The 27,447-nt window shown below is 40.2% G+C and overlaps 1 protein-coding gene across 2 annotated transcripts; it reads left to right on the top strand.

The window, feature by feature from the left end:
* Positions 1-20,749, top strand: MRPS10 (mitochondrial ribosomal protein S10). 2 transcript variants are annotated; one of them, XM_016191145.2, is made up of 7 exons: positions 1-152; positions 6,825-6,889; positions 6,981-7,050; positions 9,787-9,923; positions 18,165-18,273; positions 19,596-19,685; positions 20,449-20,749. In XM_016191145.2, the coding sequence occupies exons 1-7, from the start codon at positions 105-107 to the stop codon at positions 20,527-20,529; spliced, it is 600 nt and encodes a 199-aa protein (XP_016046631.1). In that variant the 5' UTR covers positions 1-104; the 3' UTR covers positions 20,530-20,749. The 2 variants fall into 2 exon arrangements, with proteins under 2 accessions (XP_016046631.1, XP_007529798.1); XM_007529736.3 differs by having other exon boundaries at positions 3-152; positions 6,978-7,050.
* The last annotated feature ends 6,698 nt before the right edge of the window (positions 20,750-27,447 follow it).

The following is a 27,447-nucleotide window of genomic DNA, read 5'->3' as shown; positions in this document are numbered from 1 at the left end:
TCTATGGCCGTGCCGGTGTCAAAAGGCTCTTTTTGCGGAACTCTATGGTCTAAGGCCGCCACCGCCATGACCCCGGAAGCGATCCTGGAGGTCGAGACGGCAAGATGGCGGCGCGAGCTGCCCTGGGTGTTGTGTGCCGGCGCGCCTGGCAGGTAAACAGCAAACTGGGGCAGGGTGGAAAACCGACGGGAACAGATACTACTAAATTTTGATGCCAGCCTTCGTTCTGTCAGTCAGGATCTTTCCTCGCTCTTTATTCTGCACCTCGTTTCATTAGTGCAGGAAGGTGGTGAGAAAGGGGCTGATTTTATTTCAAATTTTCATGGTATACAACATAAATGAATAAGTTGGGCGAAGGATGAGAACAAAAAGAATTGCAGGGTGTCAGGGCTGTAAAGGATGTGAACATCCTATGTTCCAAACCTTACCTCTCACGTTTGCAAAATAAACTGAAGCTCAAAGGAGATTGTATATTTACCTCGCAGAAATACGGGTTGAGTTTGCACAAGACCGCAGACACTGCCCATGTAACCAAACTGAGATGCCCGCTATTCAGAAATGTGAAATCACAAGAATTGGTTAGATATCCATTACGTGGTTCTTTGGAGGAAAAGCAGCTGCAGAGTATTGGAGAGGGCTGGGAAGAGTGGGTGTCGTAAATCAGGTCTAAAGGGACACATGTTGATTAAGTGATACACATCTGAAACATGTATAATGCTAAAGTGCAGCGATACTTCTATTGAAAAAAAAAAGAAGAAGCAAGCAGTGCTTTTCAAGTTTGGCAACTTCAGCACCCCTTTACATTTTAAAACTGGTTGCGGACTCCAAAGAGCCTTTTTATTTCTTAAGGGGTTGAAGCTATCAATTCTTAGTTTATTAAAAAATAAAACGGGGGGGGGGGGGTCGGGCGCACCATCTAGTTGCGTATAGTATGAAGCCCAAGGACCCGCGGAGGGATTCCGCTTCCCCCCACCCCCGACCTTCCAACCTTCAGGGAGGTCGCTTCACAAGAAGTGCAGCAGGTCTGCAGGTGTCTCTATGTCTCTCTCCCACTTTACCTTTGTCCCTTCTCAATTCCTTTCTGTCCTACCCAAAAAAACGAAAGAAAAAAAAAAATGGCCACAGGAGCAGCGTATTCGTAGTGCAGGCACCCAGCCCCAGCGATAACACCGGAGGCAAATAAAATAAAACTTGTGGTCCCTGTGGTGGCTCAGTGGTAAAGCTTTGGACTCTCAAGTATGAGGTCCCGAGTTCATCCCTGGCGCACATCTGCCAGAGTGATGATGTCTGGTTCTTTCTCTCTCTTCCTATCTTTCTCATAAATAAAATCTTAAAAATAAAGTAAAACTGGCAGTCTTAAAAATTGTTTCATTTTAAAGTAAACTATTAATCAGTTCATTACATATTAATGCTTATGGGAAATACTTTTTTAAAATATTCAATGAGAAAGGTGATTATGTTTTATGACTTTGTAAATTTCTTTAATGTCTGGCTTAACCAAAGGTCTATTCTCATATCTGTTTCTCCACTCTGTTGCTTTATAGCATGTTATGCAGCACCTGGAAAGCATAAGTGTACTCTGTTGAAGTCATAAGAATAGAAAAGTCACAAATAATATCTATCTCACTATTATGAAAATAGTTTAGATCTTCCAGCCCTTCCCCCAAAGCCATGTAGTATTAGAGGTTGAAATTTTAAACTACCCAAATAATACTCTACCCCCTACAGAGAGAGAGAGAAACTTAATTTTTTAGCTGAAGATTAATTTATTATTATTATTATTGATAGGACAAAGAAGAATTGAGAGGGAACAGAGAGATGAGGGGGGAGAGACTTGGCAGCACTGCTTGATCACTTGTGAAGTAGTTGTCACCCCCCCACCCCCTTCCAGAGGTTTGAAGCCAAGTTCTTGCACATCGTAGTGGGCAAGCCACTACCCAGCCCCCACTTCAGAGGTTGGTTTTTTTTTTTAAATATTTTAATGAGATAAAGAGAGATACAAAAAGGAAGACGCAGAAAGAGTAAAGCACTGCTCATAGCTTATGGTGGTGCTGGGGATTGAACCTGGGCCCTTGGAGCCTCAGGCATGAAAGTCTTTTGCGTAACTATTGTGATGTCTCCTCAGCTTCACACACACACACACCCCCACCACATTCTTAACTTCTTTTTTTTGTTTAATTTAAAAAAAATATTCCCTTTTTTTGTTGCCCTTGTTTTATTGTTGTAGTTATTATTGTTGTCATTGTTGTTGGATAGGACAGAGAGAAATGAAGAGAGATGGGGAAGACAGGAGGAGAGAAAGACAGGTACCTGCAGACCTGCTTCACCGCCTGTGAAGCAACTCCCCTGCAGGTGGGGAGCCAGGGGCTTGAACCGGTATCCTCAAGCTGGTCCTTGCGCTTTGCGCCACGTGCGCTTAACCCGCTGGTGCGCTTAACCCGCGGCGCTACGCCTGACTTCCCATTCTTAACTTTTTTTTTTTTTTTTTACCAGAGCACTACTTCTTCTAGCGTTTGCCCTTCTTCCGTAGCCAGTCAACAGCATCAGGTTGAGCCTGATGTAAAGTTTCGAGACCTCCTGTGAATCTGGAGAGGTGGCAGTCGTTGACTATGTGGGTCCAGAGCACTGATCAGCTGTGGTTTACCGTGGTGCAGGGTAACCTGGGACTTCGAAGCCTCAGGCATGACAGTCTGTTTGCATAACCATTATGCTATCTACCCCTGCCCCATTCTTAACTTATTACGGGCAATTTGTTGTTTTAATATGTGGCACTCTACCTTCTAATATAATAAAAGTTTGTACTGGAAAAATATGATACCCAAGTATATTATTCCTTAGACATATGGTCCTTCTGCACAACTGAATTGTGTGCCCAGTTGACATAAAAGTGGGGGAGGGATTTTCTATGTGACTATGGGAAATGGCACATAATTCTTGCTATAGTGTATTGTGCTGCCATTTTGTTTTTCCCACTTAATCAAGGGAGAATATGAAAGCTGTTATTTCTTCCATTGTAAAGAAGGGATAGCATAATTAGCTTAAAAAGCATCACTCTGGCATATGCAGTGTGAGATTCAAAGTCAGGAGGGCCTCATGCTTGAAAGTCCAATGCTTCATCTTGTACCTCCCAGACCACTAAAAGTGGAAATAAAATTTTATTTATTACATATGGGAGAGAGAAGTCAGAGCCCTACTCTAGTACATGTAACACCCAGTATCTAAACAGGGGCCTCGGGTGTACATATCTGATGCTGTGAGTTAAACTATTTCCCTGACTGTGCAGAAAAAGCCTTTAAAAATTTAAGAAGAATAAGGAAGGTAAATTAATTAAATAATTTTATTTATTTGATAGAGATAGCCAGAAATCAAGAGACAGGAAGATAGAGAGGGAGGGAGACAGAGAGACACCTGTAGTCCTGCTTCACCATTTGTAAAGCTTTCTCCTTGCAGGTGAGGACCAGGGGCTTTATTAAATTAATATTTTGATATTACATTAAATAAAATTAATTTTAAAAATTAAGGATAAGGGTGGGGGAAGAGGGATAGAGAGAAGCATCAGAACATAACTCAGGAATATTAAATAGCAGGGGTTGATCCCAAGATGTCATTCATCCAAGGTTAGCACTACCTACTGTGCTCACCAGAACCACAAATAGACTCTGTGTGTGTGTGCGTGTGTGTGTGTGTGTGTGTGTAACATATATGACACTTAATCAAAACATGGTAGGTTCACTTGTATTAAACTGTTATACTAATCTTCAATATGTTTTAGTATCTTATGCCCCCACTCCTTCATGCTGTATTTTCAAATCTCAGGAAAACTAAAGGAAAAACAGGTGGCAAATATATAGTAAATCCTCAGTTGGCATCATCTATAGGTTCTTGGAAACTGCAGCTGAGCAAAATGATTCTCAAATAGCATTGTCAGCTAGATTTCTTTTTCTCTCTACGTTATTATAATGAATGATTAAAAAGCACCTGCCGTGTATATACTTCCTAAAAACTAGTTTTCCTCCACTAGAGGGGGCTCACAATATAGGATTTGGTTAAACCAGGTGTAAGTCCCAGTGTGTACTTTATCTGTAAGCTAATTGTTCTGACCAAACCAAGAAATTCATATACTTAAAAAAAAAAAAAAAACTTGTATAGAAGCATCAGAAGAAGGACACTTTAAAATGCTCATTTCAGTAGTAAATAAATTATGTTTAAAGATATTGTAGCAGGGACCTGATAGGGGGTATAATACATAAAGTGTTAAACTCTCAAGCATGACATCCTGAAAACTCCAGATTAACTTTAACTGAAAATTATTTTTTCATCATTATTATTGATAGGACAGACGAATTGAGAAGGAACCGGAATGGGGTAGAGAGAGGCTTGGCAGCATTGCTTCTTCATCACTTGTGAAGTTTCCCCTGCCCCTCCCGCAGGTGGCAATCAGAGGTCTGAAGCCAAGTTCTTGCATATCATAGTGGGCAAGCCACTACCCAGCCCCCACTTCAAAGATTTTTAAAATATTATTTTATTTTAATGAGCTAGAGAGACAGAAAGGAAGACTCAGAAGGACCAAAGCACTGCTCATGCTTATGGTAGTGCTGAGGATTGAACCTGGGCCCTTGGAGCCCCAGGCATGAGAGTCTTTTGCATGACTATTATGCTGTCTCCTCAGCTTCACACAGCAGTATTATGTGCTAGAGTGATGCTCTGGTTCTTTGAAAAATAAGTCTTTTACAAAATGTTCTGGCAAAACAGCTATTTTATAGAACATTTAGTTAGTAAAAATATTGAGGAAATATAGTCACAGTTTTTTTTCTTGATACCCATACATTTATAACTTTTTTTTTCTACCAGGGTTATTGCTGGGGTTCATTGCCTGTATGATGGATCCAAACCCATCCCACTTCCAGCAGCTTTTTTTTTTTCTTTGTTGTTGATAGAGACAGAAATTGAGGGAAGAGAAGGAGAAAGAGATACCTGCGTCACTGCTTCACCACATGGAGCTTCCCCTCTGCAAGTGGGGACCAAGGGCTTGAACCTGAGTCTTTGCACACCTCTACTGGGTGCATGACCACCACCACTCCAAACCTCCACTTTATGACTATTCTTCTTTTGCCTCCAGGGTTATCGCTGGGCTCAGTGCCTCCACTACGAATCCACTGCTCCTGGAGGCCATTTTTCCCATTTTGTTGGCCTTGTTGTTGTTTTTGCTGTCCTTGTTAGATAGGACAGAGAATTGAGAGAAGAGGGGAAGAGAGAGAGGGAGAGAAAGAAAGACACCTGCAGACTTATTTCACCACCTTATTTCCCTGCATGTGGGGATCCAGGGGCTTGAACCAGGATCCTTACGCCAGTCCTTGTGCTTTACACCATATGTGCTTAACCTGCTGTGCTACTGCCCAGCCCCCATGACTGTTATTTTAATGTTGGAATTACTTCTATAAAGAAGTGTTTTGTTCACAAGTAGAACCTGAACTGGAATTGGTGTACTGCACCAAAGTAAAAGACTCTGGGGTGGGTGGGTGGGTGGGGAGAAAACAGGTACAAAAAAGGATGACAGAGTGCAGGTGGCACAAAGTGCAAGGACCTGGGAAAGGATCCTGGTTCGAGCCCTGGGCTCCCCACCTGCTGGGGAGTTGCTTCACAAGCAGTGAAGCAGGTCTGCAGGTGTCTTATCTTTCTCTCCCCCTCTGTCTTCCCCTCCTCTCTCCATTTCTCTCTGTCCTATCCAACAACGAGGACATCAATAACTACAACAATAAAACAAGGGCAACAAAAGGGAATAAATAAATAAATCATATATATATATATATATATATATATATATATGACAGAGGACCTAGTGGGGGTTGTATTGTTATATGGAAAACTGGGAAATGTTATGCATGTACAAACTATTGTATTTACTGTTGAAGATAAAACATTAATTCCCCAATAAAAAAGTTTAAAACAAACAAAAAGAAGAAGTGTTTTGTTACCAGGCTTTATAACATACAGATTCCTGGCCAGGGAGATAGTAATTATGCAAAAGACCTGAATGCCTGAGAATACCCTTCCCTCTCAGTTTCTCTCTGTCCTATCAAATAAGTGATGGGGGCTGGGTTGGGGGTGGGTTGGCTGCCTAGAGCAGTGGATTCATAGCACCAAGCCCCAGTGACTGGAAGTAAAGTGTGTGTGTGTGTGATCATTAAGAGATATAGATGCAGGCTGACTCACATAGTGTGCCTGTTTTGCCACGCATACAACTCAGGTTTGAGCCCAGCCCCTAGTGCAAGGAAACTTTAGCAGTATGGTGTCTTTCTCCCCTCTCTGTCTCCCTCCTTTTCTTTCTGTCTGAAAAGGTTAGTCCTTAGCAGTGAAACCCCAATGATGACAAAAGTATAAATAAATCAGATTCTCTAGTATTTTTTAAAAGATTTTATTTATAAAATGGAAACACTGACAAGACCATAGGATAAGAGGGGTACAATTCCCACCACCAGAACTCCGTATCCCATCCCCTCCCTTGATAGCTTTCCTATTCTTTAACCACATGGGAATATGGACCCAGGGTCGTCATGGGGTGCAGAAGGTGGAAAGTCTGGCTTCTGTAGTTCTCTAATATTTTAAGTGTACATTTTGAATGGTAGCAAATCTATGAATAGTCTTTCTCTTTCCTCTGTCTTTCACTGAAATTTAATTTGGCATCTTACTCCCAACATCTTCATTTGAAGTAATAAATTGTTCTTTTGCTTGAGGCAGCATACATCTTTTGATTCTTAGTGGAAATTGAATGGCTTAGGACTGACTTTAATTCTAAGACATGTCTCTCTTTTTTTTTTTTTTAGGGTTCAAGAAATTTGTCTACAAACAATTCCAAGAACAATATTACTAAAAATGGTGGATTTCTTAGGTAAATCTATCACTGAGCATGCTAAATTGAACAAGAAAACGGGCTCTTGTGCTTTTTCACTTAGGTTTCTCTTTGTTTCCATACTTAGCAGTAGCAGTATGAAGTGGGTACAGTTTTCAAACCTGCACGTTGATGTCCTCAAGGATTTGACTAAACCTACGGTATGTGCCATCTGATTCTTGGCCTAAGGAGAGCAGTGGATTTTCTTTATTATTTCATTTGAGGTTGTTTCTTAACTATTTTATAAATAAATTTAAAAAGAGTTTTATTCTGGGATAACAACTTATGTACATTTTACATGAATTGAATATTCTCTAATGTGGGCTGGATGTTCATGTTATCTTTTAGGGTATCGTGGTTACATTCTAAAGGAGTAAATTACCTGAGATAACTAAAGGAATAAACATCTCTGACTGTTCACGTAGCATAATGTAAAGAGTTATCATAATTAATAATGCAGAGTTCTTGATCTTATGTTAAGGAATAAAAATTTATTTTTATTTCTATTTATTTTTAATGAGGTACGGACACCAGAGCACTGTCTAGCTGCTCTTATGGTGGTGCTGGGGATTGAACCTGATATCTTAGTGCCATGTCAATCTTTTGCATAGCCAGCCTAGAAAAAAGATTTTTTTCTTATAGCCTTAAAGTTGTTTTTTTGTTTTGTTTTGTTTTTCCATTTGAAGACATTAAACTTGGGCTTGGACAATCCCTTGCTGTGCATTATAAGAAAGAACACTAGCACATGTAAGGAAAATTCAGAAGTAGCTGTGAAAGCTTATTTCATTGAAGTAAAAGCAATGGTCCCAACAACCCAATTTCTGTGTTATTTGTAATTTTAAGAAATCTTTGGGAGTCGGGCGGTAGCGCAGTGGGTTAAGCGCACATGGCGCGCAGCGCAAGAACCAGTGTAAGGATCCCAGTTCGAGCCCCTGGCTCCCCACCTGCAGGGGAGTCACTTCACAGGTGGTGAAGTAGGTCTGCAGGTGTCTGTCTTTCTCTCTCCCTCTCTGTCTTCCCCTCCTCTCTCCATTTCTCTCTGTCCTATCCAACAATGATGACAACAACAATAATAACTATAACAACAATAAAAAACAACAAGGGCAACAAAAGGGGAAATTAATTAATTAATTGATTTTAAAAATACATTAAAACAAAAGAAAAGAAAAAGAAATCTTTACAAATTCCAAATCCTTCTAGTCCCATCCCTCAAAAACAACCCCTTTACAGGCTGGGATGATCTCTCTCTCTCTCTCTCTCTCTCTCTCTCTCTCTCTAGATGTTTGTACATAATTATTATACCTATATACATGCACAACAAAATGGAACTATTATTACATAATGTATTGCTGTTTCATTTCTTTTAACTTAATAATCACTGGATGTATTTCCAAGATGATACTTCTAAATCCAGGTCTCCAGTTTATATGCCTGCCTGGACAAGACCTGTGAGGGAAAGTGGCAGGGTGGGCATGGGGTGGCAGGCAATGCCCTTTACACTGAGTCAGTTGCTGAGTACTCTAGTCACTTGCTTCTAGGAAATCAGACCTTATGGTGCCAGGTTATCTTAGATTTAGTGAAATTTCCCGATTTTCAATTGTTGTAACAGATTCAAAATATCTTTTAAGCCCTGAGGACTGATAAGAGCACATCTTAGGACTATATTTCCCATCCTTTGTCCTTTTACTGAAAATTGAGGATACCAATATACTTACTACTTCAGCTACCCTACTCAGGATTATTGGGAGTGATGTGTAGCTTCCTGGTTAGTAAGTAGGACTCCTTTCAGGGACAAGGTAATTTAACCATAAATCATTGGATTAATGATCTAAATTACTGGTTTCACAGATGAATGAAGCGAAGGCAATTCACCTCTTGGAAGAAAGTCAGAAATGTCAAACCCATTATGTCTAAGATCTTTAAGTATTAGGATAGAAGAGGTAGAAATTAGATGTATAGTCAGTGTCATAACGTTTTAATGAGATGAATAATTTTCTTTTAGGGCAGGAAAAACACATGAAATAAAACCTAACAAGAATGTGCATAGCAGTAGCTCATCCTTGTATAACAGTGTTTTATAATTTGTAAGCACTTTAAATCTGCATTTTCTTATTTGTTCCCTATAGAAGTGCTGAGTTATAACATAGATATTGTCATGTTTTACATACAAGAAAACACCAAGGTTATGTGACTTGCCCATTGTCATTCAACTAAAAGTGGTAGACTTAATTTTCATTCCAGGTCTCCTAGCCAGGCTACTGTTATTAACAAACTCAAAGTTCCTTTCTCATTGTGTATTTGGGGCTTAAAGTATTAAGTTAGATGATCCTGTTAGTTTTTTTTGTGGGTTACTGCCAAAGTTCTCTTGATTCACACTTATTTACAAAACAGATTTGAAGAATCATTATGGAGATGTGAGTGTGATTGTATCTAGATATTTAAACTGACAGTATTAAGATGTTACTGAGCAGGGACTGGAGGTAGCTCACCTGGTAAAACTGACATTTTCCCATATATGAGGAGCCGAGATGGAGCCCCCAGCCACCACATGGGAGCACCGTGCAAAGGTGCAAAGGGAAGCTTTACAAGCAGTGAAGCAGTGCAGTGGTCTCTTCTGCTTCTCTCTCACTGCCTTTCACCCTGTACTTGAAAAAAGAAAAGAAAAAAGAAGAAGAAGAAGAAGAAAATCTGCTTGGAAACAGTAGAAACATGCAGGAACAAAGCCCCAGTGAAGCCCTGGCCATAATAATAGTAACAATGGCTGTTACTGAACATTATTCCCCCTCTTTATTATTACACTCTGAAGTTATTCAGTTAAGTGTGATGTGTTGGTTTTTCTCTAGTTGTATTTTTTTAAAGCATGTCTGACACTTTTCTTTTTTATTTTGAAATTGCAGATAACCATTTCTGATGAACCAGATACATTATATAAACACCTGTCAGTTTTAGTAAAAGGCCATGATAAGGCTGTATTAGATAGTTATGAATATTTTGCTGTGCTTGCTGCAAAAGAACTTGGTCTTTCTATTAAAGTGTAAGTATGATCCTTTCTGATCTGACCTGGTAGGTACTGTAACATGATCAACCAGGAAAATGATGCTGACCCCAGCTAGGTCAGTGGAAACTCAAATGGAAATAGAAACTCATGATGGATAGAGGTTAGGGGCTTGGCGCCTGCACTACAAATCCACTGCTCCAGGAGGCCATTTTCCCATTTTTGTTGCCCTTGTTGTTGTTGTTGTATAGGACAGAGAGAAATGGAGAGAAGAAGGGAAGACAGAGAGGGGGAGAAAAAGATAAGACACCTGCAGACCTGCTTCACCGCCTGTGAAGCGACACCCTTGTAGGTGGGGAGTGGGGTGGGGCTCGAATCAGTATCCTTACGCAGGTCCTTGCACTTTGCACCACATGTGTTTAACCCGCTGCGCTACCGCCCAACTCCCCTCCAAATAATCTTTTTTTTTAAATTTTTTTTATTATTATTTTTTTTTATTAAAGAAAGGATTAATTAACAAAACCATAGGGTAGGAGGGGTACAACTCCACACAATTCCCACCGCCCAATCTCCATATCCCACCCCCTCCCCCGATAGCTTTCCCATTCTCTATCCCTCTGGGAGCATGGACCCAGGGTCATTGTGGGTTGCAGAAGGTAGAAGGTCTGGCTTCTGTAATTGCTTCCTCGCTGAACATGGGCGTTGACTGGTCGGTCCATACTCCCAGTCTGCCTCTCTCTTTCCCTAGTAGGATGGGTCTCTGGGGAAGCTGAGCTCCAGGACACATTGGTGGTGTCTTCAATCCAGGGAAGTCTGGCCGGCATCCTGATGACACCTGGAACCTGGTGACTGAAAAGAGAGTTAACATACAAAGCCAAACAAATTGTTGAGCAATCATGGACCCAAAGCTTGGAAAAGTGGAGAGGAAGTATTAGGGAGGTACTCACTGCAAACTCTAGTATACTTCTGCTTTCTTACTTTGGTGCCATACTCCAAACTCAGTCAATTTCTGCTTTGCGTTTCTACTTTTTTTTTTTTTTTTTACATGCATAACATTCCCCAGATTCCCATTTAGCAATACAACCCCCACTATTTCATTCATCATTTTTCATGGACCTGTATTCTCCCCACCCACCCACCCACCCCAGAGTCTTTTACTTTGGTGTAATACTCCAATTCCATTTCAGGTTCGACTTGTGTTTTCTTTTCTAATCTTGTTTTTCAACTTCGGCCTCAGAGTGAGATCATCCCATATTCATCCTTCTGTTTCTGACTTATTTCACTCAACATGATTTTTTCAAGGTCCATCCAAGATCGGCTGAAAACGGTGAAGTCACCATTTTTTACAGCTGAGTAGTATTCCATTGTGTATATATACCACAACTTGCTCAGCCACTCATCTGTTGTTGGACACCTGGGTTGCTTCCAGGTTTTGGCTATTACAAATTGTGCTGCCAAGAACATATATGTACACAGATCTTTTTGGATGGATGTGTTGGGTTCCTTAGGATATATCCCCAGGAGGGGAATTGCAGGGTCATAGGGTAGGTCCATTTCTAGCCTTCTGAGAGTTCTCCAGACTGTTCTCCACAGAGGCTGGACCAATTGACATTCCCACCAGCAGTGCAGGAAGGTTCCTTTGACCCCACACCCTCTCCAGCATTTGCTGCTGTTACCTTTTCTGATGTGTGACATTCTCACAGGAGTGAAGTGATATCTCATTGTTGTCTTGATTTGCATTTCTCTGACAATCAGAGACTTGGAGCATTTTTTCATGTGTTTCTCGGCCTTTTGGATCTCTTCTGTGGTGAATATTCTGTCCAATTCCTCCCCCCATTTTTGGATGGGGTTATTTGTTGTCTTGTTGTTGAGTCTGGTAAGCTCTTTATATATGTTGGTTATTAAACTCTTATCTGATGTATGGCATGTAAAGATCTTCTCCCATTCTGTGAGGGGTCTCTTGATTTGGGTAGTGGTTTCTTTTGCTGTGAAGAAGCTTTTTAATTTGATGTAGTCCCATAGGTTTATACTTGCCTTAGTCTTCCTTGTAATTGGATTCGTTTCATTGAAAATGTCTTTAAAATTTATGTGGAAAAAAGTTCTTCCAATATTTTCCTCTAAGTATCTGATAGTTTCTGGTCTAACATCCAAGTCCTTGATCCACTTGGAATTTACTTTTGTATTTGGTGAAATACAGTGATTCAGCTTCATTCTTCTGCATGTTTCAACCCATTGTTTCCAACACCATTTGTTGAAGAGACTCTGATTCCCCCATATAATAGTCTGGGCCCCTTTGTCAAAGATTAGATGTCCATAGGTGTGAGGCCTCATTTCTGGACTCTCAATTCTATTCCACTGGTCAGTGTGTCTGTTCATGTTCCAGTACCAAGCAGTTTTGATGACAATGGCCCTATAATATAGTTTGAGATCTGGCAGTGTGATGCCTCCGGTTCTGTTCTTTTTTCTCAAGATTGTTTTGGCAATTCTAGGTCTTTTCTGGTTCCAGATAAACATTTGTAGCATTTTTTTCTATTCTCCTAAAAAATGTGCTTGGGATCTTGATGGGGATAGCATTAAATTTGTAGATGGCTCTGGGTAATATATTCATTTTGATGATGTTAATTCTTCCAACCCATGAGCATGGAATATCTTTCCACTTCTTTGTGTCTTTTTCAATTTCTTTGAGTAGTGACTCATAATTTTCAGTATACAAGTCTTTCACTTCTTTGGCTAGGTTTATTCCTAGATATTTTATTGTTTTTGTTGCTATAGAAAAAGGAACTGATTTCTGGATTTCAATTTCTTCTAACTTAGTGTTTGCATAGAGGAATGCCACTGACTTTTGAATGTTAATTTTATAGCCTGACACCTTACTGTATTGCCTGATGATTTCCAAAAGCTTCTTGCTGGATTCCTTAGGTTTTTCCATGTATACTATCATGTCATCTGCAAATAAGGAGTTTGACTTCTTCTCTTCCAATCTGTATTCCTTTAATTCCTTGCTCCTGCCTGATTGCTATGGCAAGAACTTCCAACACTATGTTAAATAGTAATGGTGATAGTGGGCAGCCCTGTCTAGTACCTGATCTGAGGGGAAATGCTTCCAGTTTTTCACCATTGAGTATGATGTTGGCTGTAGGTTTGCTATATATAGACTCCACTATCTTCAGGAATTTTCCATCTATTCCTATTTTTTGTAGTGTTTTGATCATAAAGGGATGTTGTATTTTGTCAAAGGCTTTCTCTGTATCTATTGATATGACCATGTGGTTTTTGGTCTTGCTTTTGTTGATGTGGTGGATCACATTGATTGATTTACGTATATTAAACCAACCTTGCATACCTGGGATAAACCCCACTTGGTCATGATGAACAATCTTTTTGATATACTGCTGTATCCGGCTGGCTAGAATTTTGTTCAATATTTTCGCATCTATGTTCATCAGAGATATTGGTCTGTAGTTTTCTTTTTTGGTTGTGTCCCTGTCTGCTTTTGGTATCAGGGTGATGTTGGCTTCATAGAAGCTGGCAGGGAGTATTCCAGTGTCTTCAATCTTCTGGAAGACTTTTAAAAGTAGAGGTATTAGTTCTTCTTTGAAAGTTTTGTAGAATTCATTTGTAAAACCATCTGGTCCAGGACTTTTATTTTTGGGAAGATTTTTGATAACTGTTTCAATTTCATTAGCTGTGATGGGCCTGTTCATGTTATCCACTTCCTCTTTACTTAGTTTTGGAAGTTGGTAGGTATCTAGGAAATCATTCATTTCTTCCAGGTTCTCTAACTTGGTGGCATATAGTTGTTCATAGAAGCCTCGCATGATATGTTGAATTTCTGCAGTGTCTGTTGTGATATCTCCTCTTTCATTTACTATCCGATTTATTTGGGTCTTCTCCCTTTTTTGTTTTGTGAGTCTGGCTAAAGGTTTGTCGATTTTGATTACTCTTTCGAAGAACCAACATTTACTTTCATTGATCTTTTGTATGGTTTTCCTATTCTCAATGTTATTTATTTCTGCCCTAACTTTAGTGATTTCTGTCCTTCTCATTGCTTTAGGGTTCCTTTGTTGTTCTTCTTCTAGGTCTTTAAGATGTGCAATCAGGCTGTTTATTTGTGCCTTTTCTTGTTTCCTAATGTGTGCTTGTATAGCTATGAACTTCCCTCTTAGGACTGCTTTAGCTGTGTCCCAAATATTTTGATAGCTTGTGTCTTCATTTTCATTGAACTCTCGAAACATTTTGATTTCTTCCTTGATTTCCTCTTTGACCCAGAAGTTGTTAAGAAGTGTACTGTTGAGCTTCCACATTTTGGCACTGTTACTAATCTTTTGTTGATTGTTAAGTGTTAGTTTAATTCCACTGTGGTCTGAGAAGATGCTTGGGATGATTTCAGTGCTCTTGAATAGGCTGATGCTGTCTTTGTGGCCTAACATATGGTCTATCCTTGAGAATGATCCATGTGGATTTGAGTAAAATGTGTATTCCAGTTTCTTGGGATGAATGACTCTGAAAATGTCCAATAGTTCTAGTTTATCTCTTCATTTAGCTCCCTTATGTCTTTACTGATTTTCTGCCTGGATGATCTGTCAAGTTGAGAGAGTGGGGTGTTGAAGTCCCAACTATGATTGTGTTACTGTTAATATATTGCTGTAGCTCTTTCAGTAGAAGTTTGATGTATTTAGATGGCTTCTCATTGGGTGCATAGATATTAATAATTGTTAAGTCCTCTTGATTGACTGATCCTCTGAGCATTAAGTAGTGTCCATTCCTATCTTTTTTAATCTTATCTATTTTCAAGTCTATCATGTCAGATATGAGAATAGCTGTTCCTGCCTTTTTTTGTGGGCCATTGGCTTGAATGATAGTTTTCCATCCTTTCACTTTAAGTCTGTGTTTGTCTTGTTGCGTTAGGTGAGTTTCCTGTAGACAACATATTGTTGGGTTGTGTTTTCTGATCCATCTTCCTACTCTGTCTTTTAATAGGTGAATTCAGGCCATTCACATTTATTGATATCAAAGATTGAAGATATTTTAACGCCATTCTTGTAGAGTTTTAGAGTGTTTTGATATATGTTCTATTTGTGATGGTCTGGTTGTTTATAGGAAACCTTTCAGAACTTCTTTCAAGGCAGGCTTGGTGATGGTTGCTTCCTTCAACTGTTGCTTGTCTGAGAAGGTTTTGATGCTTCCATCTAGTCTGAATGACAATCTAGCAGGATATAGTATTCTTGGCTGAAAGCCTTTCTCATTGAGCACTCGATAGATATCTTGCCATTCTCTTCGGGCCTGTAGTGTTTGTATGGAGAAGTCTGCTGCTAATCTTATGGGTTTTCCTTTGTAGGTGACTCTTTGTTTTTCTCTTGCAGCCTTGAGGATCCTTTCTTTATCCTTCTTCCTTTCCAATCTAAGTATGACATGTCTTGGTGTCTTTAGGTCTGGGTTAATTCTGTTTGGGACCCTCTGGGCTTCTTGAATCTTTATGTCTTTGGTGTTGTCTAGACTAGAGAAATTTTCAGCTATTATGGCCTGGAGAACGCTTTCTTCCTCCCCTTCTCTTTCTTCCTCTGGTAAGCCAATAATGCGTATATTGTTTCTTTTGAAGTCATCCCATAGGACTCTGTTGTTGTTTTCAGCATCTCTTAATCTCTTTTTGAGATCTCTTACTTCTTTTTTAGTTGTCTCTAATTCATCCTCAATCTTGCTAATTCTGTCTTCAGCCTCATTGATTCTATTCTCTCTGCCCTCTACTGCTTTCTGGAGTTCCTCTATTTTGTTGCCCTGCTCTGATACTGTTTTAGCTTGTTCAGCTAGTTGCCTTCTTAGCTCAGCAATTTCAGCTTTCAGCTCTCTAATAACCATGAGATTATTAGAATTTTCTTCCATATTCTCATTTGTTGTTCCTGCAGTTCTGATTACAATTTTTTCAAATTCTTTACTCACTCCTGTTATTATTTCCTTAGCTAATGTTTGGATGTTGAACTCGATGTCTTGTGCTTCGCCCTCTGGAGGACTTTTAGCTGGACTCTTGTCCTGGTTCGAGTCTCCATTATTTTTTCTTGTTGTTTTAACCATTTTATATAAGTTAACAGTTTTTTCAATCCCTGAGTTGGAGTTCAGTGGTGTAAAAGCCTTTTTTTTTTTTCCCTGTAGGCTATGGTAGCCTGAGGGCTTTTAAACTATCAATAGGCTTCTTGGCTTAATCAATGGCTCCTGACCAAGAGATAAAGCAGGGTGTGGCAGAGATAATCCAGTGGTTATGCAAAGAGACTTTCACAGCCCTTCAGCTATGCCACCGAGGTATAGGTCTTCTCCTGAGTTTCCCGGTTAGATCTCTGTGCCCTGGTGTCCCTCCCTGTTGCTGCTCCAGATTCTGAGGGTAGTAGCAATGGAGACTCAGAGTTGTACTTGGTGAGTCTCTGGGGAGTCCTTTCCTCCCTTCAGCTGTCCCCTTGTTGGTGGAGCAGACTGGAGGTGGTGTCTCCACTGACAAACTGTCGAACTGTTAGCAGTCACTTAATCTCTCCTTAGGCCCCTCTCTCCTCTCTGTCACCAGCCACGCGTGTTTGTACTCACGGGTGATTTACTGGGTTTCTGTGGTCATTCTAGTCCTGTCTTGTTTCGGTCTGGGTGGTCTCCTTTGGTATTCCTAGTTTATCCAGGAGAGGAGCGGAGAGGAGAGAAAGCGATCTGCTGCTCGTAGCTCTGCCTCCGGAAGTCCCCAAATAATCTTTTTTAAATCCATTGGATTTGATGATTTTTAAAATATATATATGTATATTTTTTTGCCACCAGAGTTATTTCTCAGGCTTATCACCTCTTTTTTTTTTTTTAAGATAGAAGGTGAGAGACAGGGAGATAGAGCTAGAAGGAAAGACACACATCACAGCTCCACTACTCGTAAAGCTTCCCTTGTGCAGGTGCACCCATATAGCAGTCAGCACTCTAATTTACATCCTTTTTTTTTTAAACATTGCTTCAATTTTTTTAATTAATTTTACCAGAGCACTGCTCAACTTTGGCTTATAGGTGGTGCAGGGGATTGAACCTGGGACTTTGAGCCTCAGGCATGATAGTCTCTTTGCATAACCACTATGCTATATACCCCTGCCCCCTAACTTAGATCCTTGTGCGTGGTAGAGTACACTCTACCAGCTGAGCTGTCTCCTGGCCCCAGAAGACTAATATATTCATTGTTTCAAAACACCACATACCTAGTAATTTCATGGCATGAGTAAAGCAAGCTTCGTATAACACTGATGTCACCTCCTCTTATATCTTGTCACATACTCATCCTAATGTTGAAGGGTCCACTTCACACTTTACCAGTCTTGCTTTCTAACATACAATAGGAATCTGTGCATTTCTCATAATAGACTAAAGAGTTTTTTGTTTTATTTTTTTATTAGTGATTTAATAAATTGTGAGGTAACAGATATAATTCCATACCTTTCCCACCACCAGGGTTCTGTGTCCCCTTTCCCCCAATGGAAACTGAATTAGTTCTCCCAAGATCACAGATATGGGTTGACTATTATTTCTATAACTATATTTATATGTATTTAGTCTTTTTTTTTTTCCTTCTATGGCTTGGCCTTCTCTTCCTTTCTAAGTCACACCCACTACTTCTGAGTGTCCCTACCTAGACTAAAGTTTTATGATTATTACTATATGTGCAGATTTTCTTAAAACAACACCCATATAGTATACATTATATATATATATATATATATATATATATATATATATATATATATTATCTTTTGTTGTCCTTGTTTTATTGTTGTAGTTATTATTATTGTTGTTGTTACTAATGTTGTCGTTGTTGGATAGGACAGAGAGAAATGGAGAGAGGATGGGAAGACGGGGAGAGAAAGATAGACACCTGCAGACCTGCTTCGCCACTTGTGAGGCGATTCTCCTGCAGGTTGGGGAGCCAGGGGCTCGAACCGAATATACAATAACACACTAGCGCTCCTCTTCACAGTTCATACACTTGGTTGGTAAGAGACTTCAAATGTGTACAAACTGGAGACATGTTTCTGTGTATGCTTGCATGCCAAATCTCATTTTTGAGTCTGTGGAAAAATGTTCTGTTTCTGTCTGCGATGTTTATTTTGGCTTGAACTTTATGACAGCAGTTAGAGATGACAATTTTGACAAATGGAAGTTTGTAAATGGTAGTTAATGCCTGTAATTGAGTGTGAGCCTGACCTACAAAATTGTGGAGACTCAGGTCTTACCATCACTTAGCTTAAATGTGTTGTTCTACCCATTAATTTTCAGACATGAACCTCCAAAGAAAATAGAACGATTTACTCTTCTCAAATCAGTGCATATTTTTAAGAAGCACAGAGTTCAGTATGAAATGAGGACACTTTACAGATGTCTAGAGGTGAGTTGATCTCAGACATGCAGGCGAATTCTGAAGTGCCCGTGTCTTTACACTAGCACGGCACAACTTTCCTTTAATATTGACTGGGTTGGCTTCCTTTCAGTTAGCTTGTGGCTGATAGTTGCAGGTCTTCCCGTGTTTATGAAAGTAGTATGATTAGAAAATCAGACTCAAAACCATCCTGTAGAGTAATTCATACTTTAGCATAAGACATACTTTCAAATGTTTAGTGCAGATTAAGCTGGCTAATTTTTACACACTAAGATATCATTGGAATGATTTTTGTTCTTGTTTCCAAATTTTTACTTTTTGCACCATCCATTAAATTTTTTTTTCCCACATGCTAACTGAATTTCCCACATTTTGATGGGAAACATTAAGGTTTTTCATTCATCTGTTACTCATTTGTGCACCTATGAAGGTTAGCATAATCATGTGGTTAAGGAAAGCTTGGGTTTTGGAGTCAAGACAGCCAGATCCAAATCTAGAAATCTGCTTGCATGTGACCTGTGCCTCTGTTCATTCATTTAGAATGGAGATAATAACCATACCCATATCAAGGTTAATGTGATGGTTAAATTAGATAGCTAAAATTCTTAAGAGTGTTTCCTCTGCATACCAAACCACTGGTAAATGTTTTAACAATATTCTTCAGGTAGGATATATGCCTTGCCATCCACATGACCCAAGTTCAAGCACCACCAGAGGGAGCTCTAGTACAGTAGTGTCTTTTCTGTGCTTTTTCTCTCTCTGAGTGAAAAGATGGCTCAGAGTAGAGGAATCATATATGTGTGAGGCCCAGGCTGAGCAAAAATAAATAATAAGTAAACAAAAGGAAGCATGTTAGGCACTGAGTATACAAATAATTAGATATAGTCCTACCCTTCGGTAAAAGAAACATCCAAAAATGTATTCACTTATATCTGACAGAAGTACTGTGCCATGGAGCCAATAGGAAAACTTACATCATCTTGTAATCTAATCTTGTTTCTTTTTTTCTTGAGTTATTCTTTGAAACTATTATATGTATACTGCTTTGATATCTTACATTCCAGCTGGGTTCCATGAAGCCCTGACTGTAAAGCATTTGGGAAGAACCAGGGCCATGCTCCTCTCATCCAGTTCAGTCAGAGAATCTGTGCCTACCTGCCTTTCTTCCTTACCTTTCCTTTCCTCTTTTTTTTTTCTCTTCCTCTTTCTCCCTTTCTTTCTTATTGGCATTCTGTGCAGTATTGTATAGAGCAAGAAAAGTCTCTACTGCTTTTACAGAAATAAAAAATAAACTTCGGCTTTAACAGCATCAATTTCATTTTGAATTTCAGTTAGAACATCTAACTGGAAGTACAGCAAATGTCTACTTGGAGTATATTCAGCGAAACTTACCTGAAGGAGTTGCTATGGAAGTTACAAAGGTATGATTCGAGTTTCTACCTAAGTTAGGGAAAACTTGTGTTGTTTTGATACATGGCAGCCTGGCCCTGTCCCACTGATTATAGAGGAGCTCAACTAGGAGGCAAAGTTGTCTGCCCCTGACCCATGCAGTGGTGGCAGCTCAACAGAATTCTCTTTAAAAAAAAATATATATATATATATATAGATATATTTATTTACTCCCTTTTGTTGCCCATGTTATCTTATTGTAGTTATTACTGTTGTTGATGATGATGTCGTCATTGTTAGATAGGACAGAGAGAAATGGAGAGAGGAGGAGAAGACGGGGAGAAAAAGATAGACACCTGTAGACCTGCTTCACCACCTGTGAAGTGACTCTCCTGTAGATGGGGAGCTGGGGGCTTGAACCAGGATTCACGCCGGTCCTTGTGCTTTGCGCCACCTGAGCTTAACCTGCTGCGCTACCACCTGACTCCTAGCTCAACAGAATTCTACCACTGCAGCCCATATTCTCTCCAAGCTGCCTCTGAAGTCTCCTCCCACTAGTTGTGAGGACCACATGGTCATATAGGCCCTGGAAATCATTGAGGATCAAATAGACTATCTGTGTAAGAATGTTTTACACCAGCTAGTTTCTTCCTTCCAGTTTCACAGCCCTACAAAAAGATGGGAGGGGCAAGAGAAAACTCAAGAGGATTTGAGGGACTAAATTAATACAGTTTGTGGCCAAAGAGTTGGATTTAAGTCCATGATATATTAAGGTTTTTGTTTTTCTCTTTTTAGACAAAATTAGAACGGTTACCAGAACACATCAAGGAACCAATCTGGAAAGCAATGCCAGAGGCAAAAGAGGAAAACAAGTGATAAGATACTACTTGTGGGGACCAGGTGGTGGCGCACCCGGTTAAGCGCACACATTACAGTGCACAAGGATGCAGGTTCAAGCCCCTGGTCCCCACCTGCAAGGGAGAAAGCTTCACGAGTGGTGAAGCAGTGCTGCAGGTGTCTCTCTATCTCCCCCTCCCATCTCAGTTTCTTTCTGTCTCTATCCAATAATAAATTAAGTAATATGTTTAAAAATCTTTTTAAAGAGATTTGTGCCAGATTTTGAAATGAGGATGGGTCAAACCTATATGTTGAATTGGAGAGTGCTTTTAGGTGGACTCACTGCTCTGCTGAGTCCACCTGTCCTGCCCACTTTAAAGCAGGGGGTGGAATGACACACTGGACTGTAAAGAGTGACACACTGGACTGTAAAGAAATGACCACTTTATCCATTGCTTTGTGCATGTCATTATTTCAGTTCTGGTTTTAACAAATATCAGCAAACCATTTGACTTCTATGTACCAAGAGTCAAATATGTATTTTGATACTGTATTCTGGCTTGATTGCTAGTTTGTACTGATACTGATCTACAGCATTTCATTCATTTAAAAGTATTTGAGGAGGCCAGGCAGTGGCACGCCTGGTTAAGTACATGTACCATGTGCAAAGACTCGAGTTTGAGACGACCCCCCCCCCAGTTCCCACTTGCAGAGGGAAACAGGGTAAAGCAAGTATTACAAATGTCTCTTTGTCTCCTCTTTCTTTCTCTTCCCTCTCAAAACTCTCTCTCCCCTACCAAATAAAGAAAAAGGGAAAAAAATGGCTGCCAGGAGCAGTGGGTTCATTATGCATTCCTTGAGCCCCAGTGATAAACATGAAAATCTTGAACTGGACCCAGGAAATGTAAGTTGGAAAGCATTATATCCTTGCAAATGATTATACATTGCAGCAGGTCAAGCACATTTGTGGCATATAATTGTAGTAGAATTGCTGCTCTCAAGAAATTACTGTGTTTCCTTTCATCCGTAATTCATTTAATAAGTTTTAGTTAGTTAACTTAGCACCCAATACAGTAAATATCAAACGATGAGTTGGAGAGATAGCTCAATATTAGAGCACTGGTTTTACTTTGAGGTCCCAAAGATCCCAAGTTCAATCCTTGGCACTGCCAAATACCAGAGATAAGTGGTACTCTGACCTCCTCATGCCCCAGTTTCTTATTCTTCCATAAACATAAATCTTTAAAAATCTAGTAGAATTTTTAGACAGGGTGAGGGATAGAAAGCTCAGTACTACAGCACACAGCTCCATCACTTGTGTCCCATGTGGTGACTGGGGGCTTGAACCCAGGTCCTCACACAAATGGTAAAGTGTGCTCTACTGGGTGAGCCATCTGAACCCCCAGAAAATGCTTTGATTATTCAAAGCAGAGATATTTTTCTTTATTAAGTTACTCATTAATAAGAAGGTCTCTGGCCAGAGAGCTAGCTCAAGCACACAACTTGCATGCTTGAGGCCAGGAAGACTCCAGGTTTAAGCCCTAACAACACCCTGTGCCAGAACTGAGTAGTTCTCTAACCTGCCTCTTGTATATCATCCTCTCATAATTAAAAAAAAAAAAGGGGGGGGTGGCTCTTCTGGTAAAAGATACTTTTTTTGTTCAGAAACATCTATTTTTTTAATGAAATAGTAGTTAAAGCCCTGAAAGAGGCAAGACTATAATGGGTTGAAATTGTTGGTGTATAAGCCCCAAGGGAGCAATTGATTTACTTTTTACAGTAAACTCAGGTCTGTTTCTTTTGTGCTTCGCATCCTTGGAATAGTTATGAACTCTCAGTTTTTCCCTCCTTAAAGGGGAATCTTTCTTCCTCACGTACTATCAGGTATCACTGTTTTGAATGAGTATAGCTTAAGATAACAGATTTACATTATTGTCATTAACATGGAAAGAATTACAGTCTTGTGCCCTGTGACCTCATCCCATTTGCAGTTTAGTTGTTGACTCTCATTCTGTGTAAGTCACAGCGTTAGGAAATAGTCCATAAAACGAGAGTAATATAATGGTTCTTGTGTTTAGCAAAGCAGCAATTAGCGACACCTTTTTACTTTAAAAGAATTCTTTCAAAATAAATATAGACCCAGACCTAAGTTTCTTTGTGCTTTTTTACAGATAGCGTTATTTTCTGTAATATAATAGGGTGATTTATGCCTACTCTCCACCAGTGGCTCTCCATGTCAGCTCCTTTAAAGATATCTTTCTACTTTCAGCTGTTGCCAGGTGACATCAACCTGTAAGCAGATTACTTCGTACTTCAAATCATATGCAGTGCAAGGAAATAGTACATAGGACAGTCGATGACAGTTCTTTTGACAAAAGTATTCAGTATTTTGAAACCTGCTTTTGTTTTAAGACTATTTATTCATTGGTTAGAGACAGAAATTGAGAGGGGGAGTAGATAGGGAGAAAGATACCGGCAGCACTGTTTCACCACTCATGAAGCTTACTCTAACTGAGGACCAGGGGCTTGACTCCGCTCCTTGCACATGGTAACACACACACTCAATCAGTGCACCACTGCCCAGCCCCTGACGCCTAGTTCTTGATAGAAACAAAAATAATGTCTTCATCCTGATAAGCTGAGGAAGTCTTCTGTGTGCTTCTTTTTAGTTGAGTTTACCAAGTAAAAGTTTATAATCTGAAGCTTAAAATTAACACCCAAGTTAATTCCTTGTCAGTTTTGTGGTGAAACAAGTATGGGCACAATGGTGGAGTGAACTAGAAGTCAGGAGATAAGTTTTTTGTTTGTTTGTTTTAATGCTATCTTTTATTGAGGTATAGTTTGGAGTTTCCTTCACTTGAAGTATATTTTTCTTTCAAATAAGTAGTGTTATGGTCTGATTAAAAATCATTTGTAAATCCATAGATCTCTAGAAAGAAAAAATAGTGCTGTGTTTAGATGATCAGAGAGAATAATGTTTATGTCTTTGTCCACTTAAACATGCTACAGTGAATATAAAGCCATTTAAGCCAGTCATCTGGCTTCTTAATATTTCTATTAGTGAGCAGTCAATCATACCTCCTCTCATATTATAGCATTAAATTAGTTTTGCCACAATATTACTGAGTAGCACAATAGAAAAAACGTGGACTTCAGTATCAAGCAGACTTGAGTCTAGTAAGAGCTTAGACCCATTAACTACTGTAAACTTAGACAAGATACTTAGCTCTATTGGAGCCTAAGTTTATTCATTAGTAAAATGTAGTGACTAGTACCTACTCAGCAAAGTCAAAGTATTAAATTATATAATATAAAGCACCTCCCACAGGATAGGGCAGACAATAGACATTCAATAAATAATTTATATTGCTAGATGGCAGTACAAATTTAATGATACTCCAGAGGCTTGTGTCATGTAGTTTTTCTTGTTTTTGTTGTTGTTATTGTTTGTTTTGCCTCCAAGGTTATCGCTGGGGCTTGGTGCCTGCACTATAAATCCACTGCTCCTGGAGGCCATTGTTTCCATTTTGTTGCCGTGTCCTGTAATATTTGAGACCAGCTGAAAAAGGAACTTAGAATATCTCTTAATGTGAATATGATGCTTACCTTAGAATGGTTGTGAAGTTTAATTTAGATGAAAAAACACGTAACATGCTTATTATAACCACCATACATTATGCCAAGCATTTTACATAGACAGTAATTTAGAGATACTATCTTAATCTCTGACAACTCAATAAAGTAGTTACTATTATTATCCAGATTTTGCAGGTGAGAAAAGCCATGTTTTGACTTGCCCACTCAATCACCTTTTCAGCTTACAGAAGAAGCTGCGATAGAAAAGGTGAAACTGGCTTCTCTTGAGCTCAGCTTAGCGACAGGTACATCCATAGAACCCAATTCCAAGGTATTCAGAATGTCCACATATTATATCCAGAGTTTTATTATTTATATATTTTGGATAAACACAGATAGAGAGGGAAGAGGGAGATGGAGCAAGGGAAAGGGAGATATCGATAGCACTGCTTTAACACTTGTGAAGCTTCTCCCCCTGCAGGTGGAAACCAGGGGCTTGAGCCTAGGCCCTTGCATATGGTAATGGTCCAACCAGGTGCACCATCACCCAGTCCTAATTTATTAATAAAAAAATTTTTTTTTCTATTTTTATTTGATAGGTCAGAGAGAAATTGAGAGGGGAGAAGATAGGGAGAGAGATAGATACCAGCTTTATCACTCATGAAACATCACCCCCACCCTCACACCACAGGTGAGGAGCTAGGGCTTGAACCCGAATCTTTGTGCATGGTAATGTGCATGCTCAACCAGCTGTATACCCTCCTAATTTTTCATTTGATAAAAAAGGAATTCAGAGGGAAGGGGAAGCTAGAAAGGGAGAAGGACACCTGCAGCCTTTCACCACTCATGAAGCTTCCCTCCACTCCACCCCACCGTCCCAAAGATTGAACCCGGGTCCTTGCACTTGGTAACATGAGCTCAACCCAGTGTGCCACTGCCTGGCCCTACATGTAGAATTATTCGAGCTTAAAATCCAGAGTGATTTCTGCTTTCACATTATCAAAATGTACTCATGTCACCTAAAACATGTGGGAATTGATTGGGGCAGGTTGGAAATCTAACAAATAAAACATGTAAATGTAGAGGTTGAGGAGGTGGCTCAAGGTAGAGCGCATGCCCTCCAAGAATTAGGTTCTGGGTTCAGTTCCCCAGCACCACACGGAAGCAAAGTGTAATCACATGAATAATGAAGCTGTGTTTGGTCAGTATCTCTCTCCTTAAAGTGGAGTTGGGTCAGGGGGAGTTGGGCAGTAGCGCAGTGGGTTAAGCGCACATGGCATGAAGCACAAGGACCGGCATAAGGATCCTGGTTTGAGCCCCCGGCTCCCCACCTACAGGCGAGTCACTTCACAAGCAGTGAAGCAGGTCTGCAGGTGTCTGTCTTTCTCTCCCCCTCTCTGTCTCCCCTCCGGTCTCCATTTCTCTCTGTCCTGTCCAACGACAGCAACAATGGTGGTGACCACAGCAATGATGAAACAACGAGGGCAACAAAAGGGGAAAAAATGGTCTCCAGGAACAGTGGATTCACGGTGCAGGCACCGAGCCCCAGCAATAACCCTGGAGGCAGAAAAAAAAAATTGGGTCAGGGAGACAACTCCGTGACAGACTCACATGAAAGGTTAGAAATGTGCACCACATTAAAAGAGAGAAATGGAAAGGTGGGCTGGAGAGTTAGCACAGAGACTAAAATGCAACAGGCTTTCGTGCCTAAGGCGGCTTAGAGGTCTTGAGGTCCCGGGTTCAATCCATGGCACCACTATAACACAGAATTAAGCAGTATTCTTATTTTTTAAAAGGTTGAGAGAGAAGTAAATGTAGAAAACCAAGAAGCATGATGCGCATTCTGATTCTAGTGGTCTCAGGTCTGACAATTTGAGAGAAGCAAATGGAAAGTTCAGGCTTGAGCAAGAAGGGCCCTAGTAGGTCACGGGAACACTGGCATTGCTGATGATTCACTGCAGGGCTTCAAGCCAGGCTCTGCGGATCATGGTTTGTTGCTTTCAAGCATTTCTGTACTCCTGGAGCCAGGCTTATGGCTGGTTGCCTGCAGTCCCCAGGGTTCTCTCTGCAAATCCCTGCTCAATTCCTAACTCTACCCTTAAATCCTTACTGTAGTTACCCCTTTCAAGCTATCATATCTGTATGGAGTCCTAATCCTCTTAAAGCCTATTTATACCTCAACAGCTCAGTAGCATTTATCAGGCAGGTCATGGGCAGCTGACCTCTACGCAAAGCCTATTTTACTTTTTTCTGTCAATCCGTCTTTAAACTACATTCATTTATTTATTATTTGATAGAGGCAGAAATTGAGAAGGGAGGGGGAGATAGAGAGGGAAAGAGACAGACACCTGCAGCTCTGCTTCACCACTCATAAAGCTTCCCCACTGCAGGTGGGGACCAAAGGCTTGAACCCGGGTCCTTGTGCACTGCAATGTGTGTGCTTAACCAGGTGTGCCACTTCCTGGCCCTCAAGCCATTTTCTTTTATAGTTTTTATTTTATTTATTTACTTTCCCTTTTGTTGCCCTTGTTGTTATTGTTAGCCTTTTTTTCAAATTTGTGATTGATCGTGGTTTACAAGATTGTGAGATTATAGGATTCCCCTAAATTTGTAATTCAGAGTTAGGATAAATTATATTTGATTTTTTTTTTCTATTTGAACACAAGTATCTTTAGTCAAATTATTTGACATATGAGGTACTTTAACATGAGATCTATGGCCATACCACCCTGAACATGCCCAGTCTCATCTGGGTTTCACATGAAGCAAGAGAAGCCAGAGTATCACTTTAGTCCATGTGCTGCTGGGGGTGGAACCAGAAGCTTTGGGCACTGAAGTCCTGCCCTCTGCCTATTTCCTTTGCCACTTCAGATGCAATTAAGAGCTGAGAAAAAGATAAAATAAGATGCCAGAATTACTTAAGTGGCTGCTTAAGTTGGGGAAGTCCTCTCTCTCGGCAAGGAAGAATGTTAGTACAGTGGCAGTCATGTGAACATCTAGGGGAAAGCAGCCCATCAACAGGGCCAGGGAGCCTGGTGTCTGCAGCCAAAGGCAGAGGGACGTGGAAACAAGAGTAGGGAGGTAGGTCATGCCATGCAGCTCAGCTATATGTAGGGATGTGGATTTTATTCTAAATATCAATGGGGAGCCTTGAGGGTGTGGAGAGTTCAGTGTGTTCTAAAGCACACACTACTCTGGAGGGGAGCAGCCAGAGGGCGCAGGAAGACCAGTCAGAACCTGCCACAGGTTCAGTTGGTTTCCTCTTTGCCAGCTTGCCTCCTGTCTCACTTTCAGGCAGGGCAGTTGTCTATCCTAAAAAAGAACCTAATGTGGGGGCCAGGCGGTAATGCAGCAGGTTAAGCGTATGTGGCGCAAAGCGCA

Source organism: Erinaceus europaeus, chromosome 4 (genome assembly GCF_950295315.1).
Source record: "Erinaceus europaeus chromosome 4, mEriEur2.1, whole genome shotgun sequence".
NCBI classification, from domain to species: Eukaryota; Metazoa; Chordata; class Mammalia; order Eulipotyphla; family Erinaceidae; genus Erinaceus; species Erinaceus europaeus.
This window is presented reverse-complemented; position numbering and strand designations above follow the sequence as displayed.

Bases quoted from the DNA above. Each gene is read 5' to 3' on its own strand.
- MRPS10 (XM_007529736.3), top strand. From the start codon at position 105: ATGGCGGCGCGAGCTGCCCTGGGTGTTGTGTGCCGGCGCGCCTGGCAG. The intron at 6,890-6,977 runs GTAAATCTATCA...TTCCATACTTAG, and splicing joins AAAAATGGTGGATTTCTTAG to CAGTAGCAGTATGAAGTGGG. The intron at 7,051-9,786 runs GTATGTGCCATC...TTGAAATTGCAG, and splicing joins AGGATTTGACTAAACCTACG to ATAACCATTTCTGATGAACC.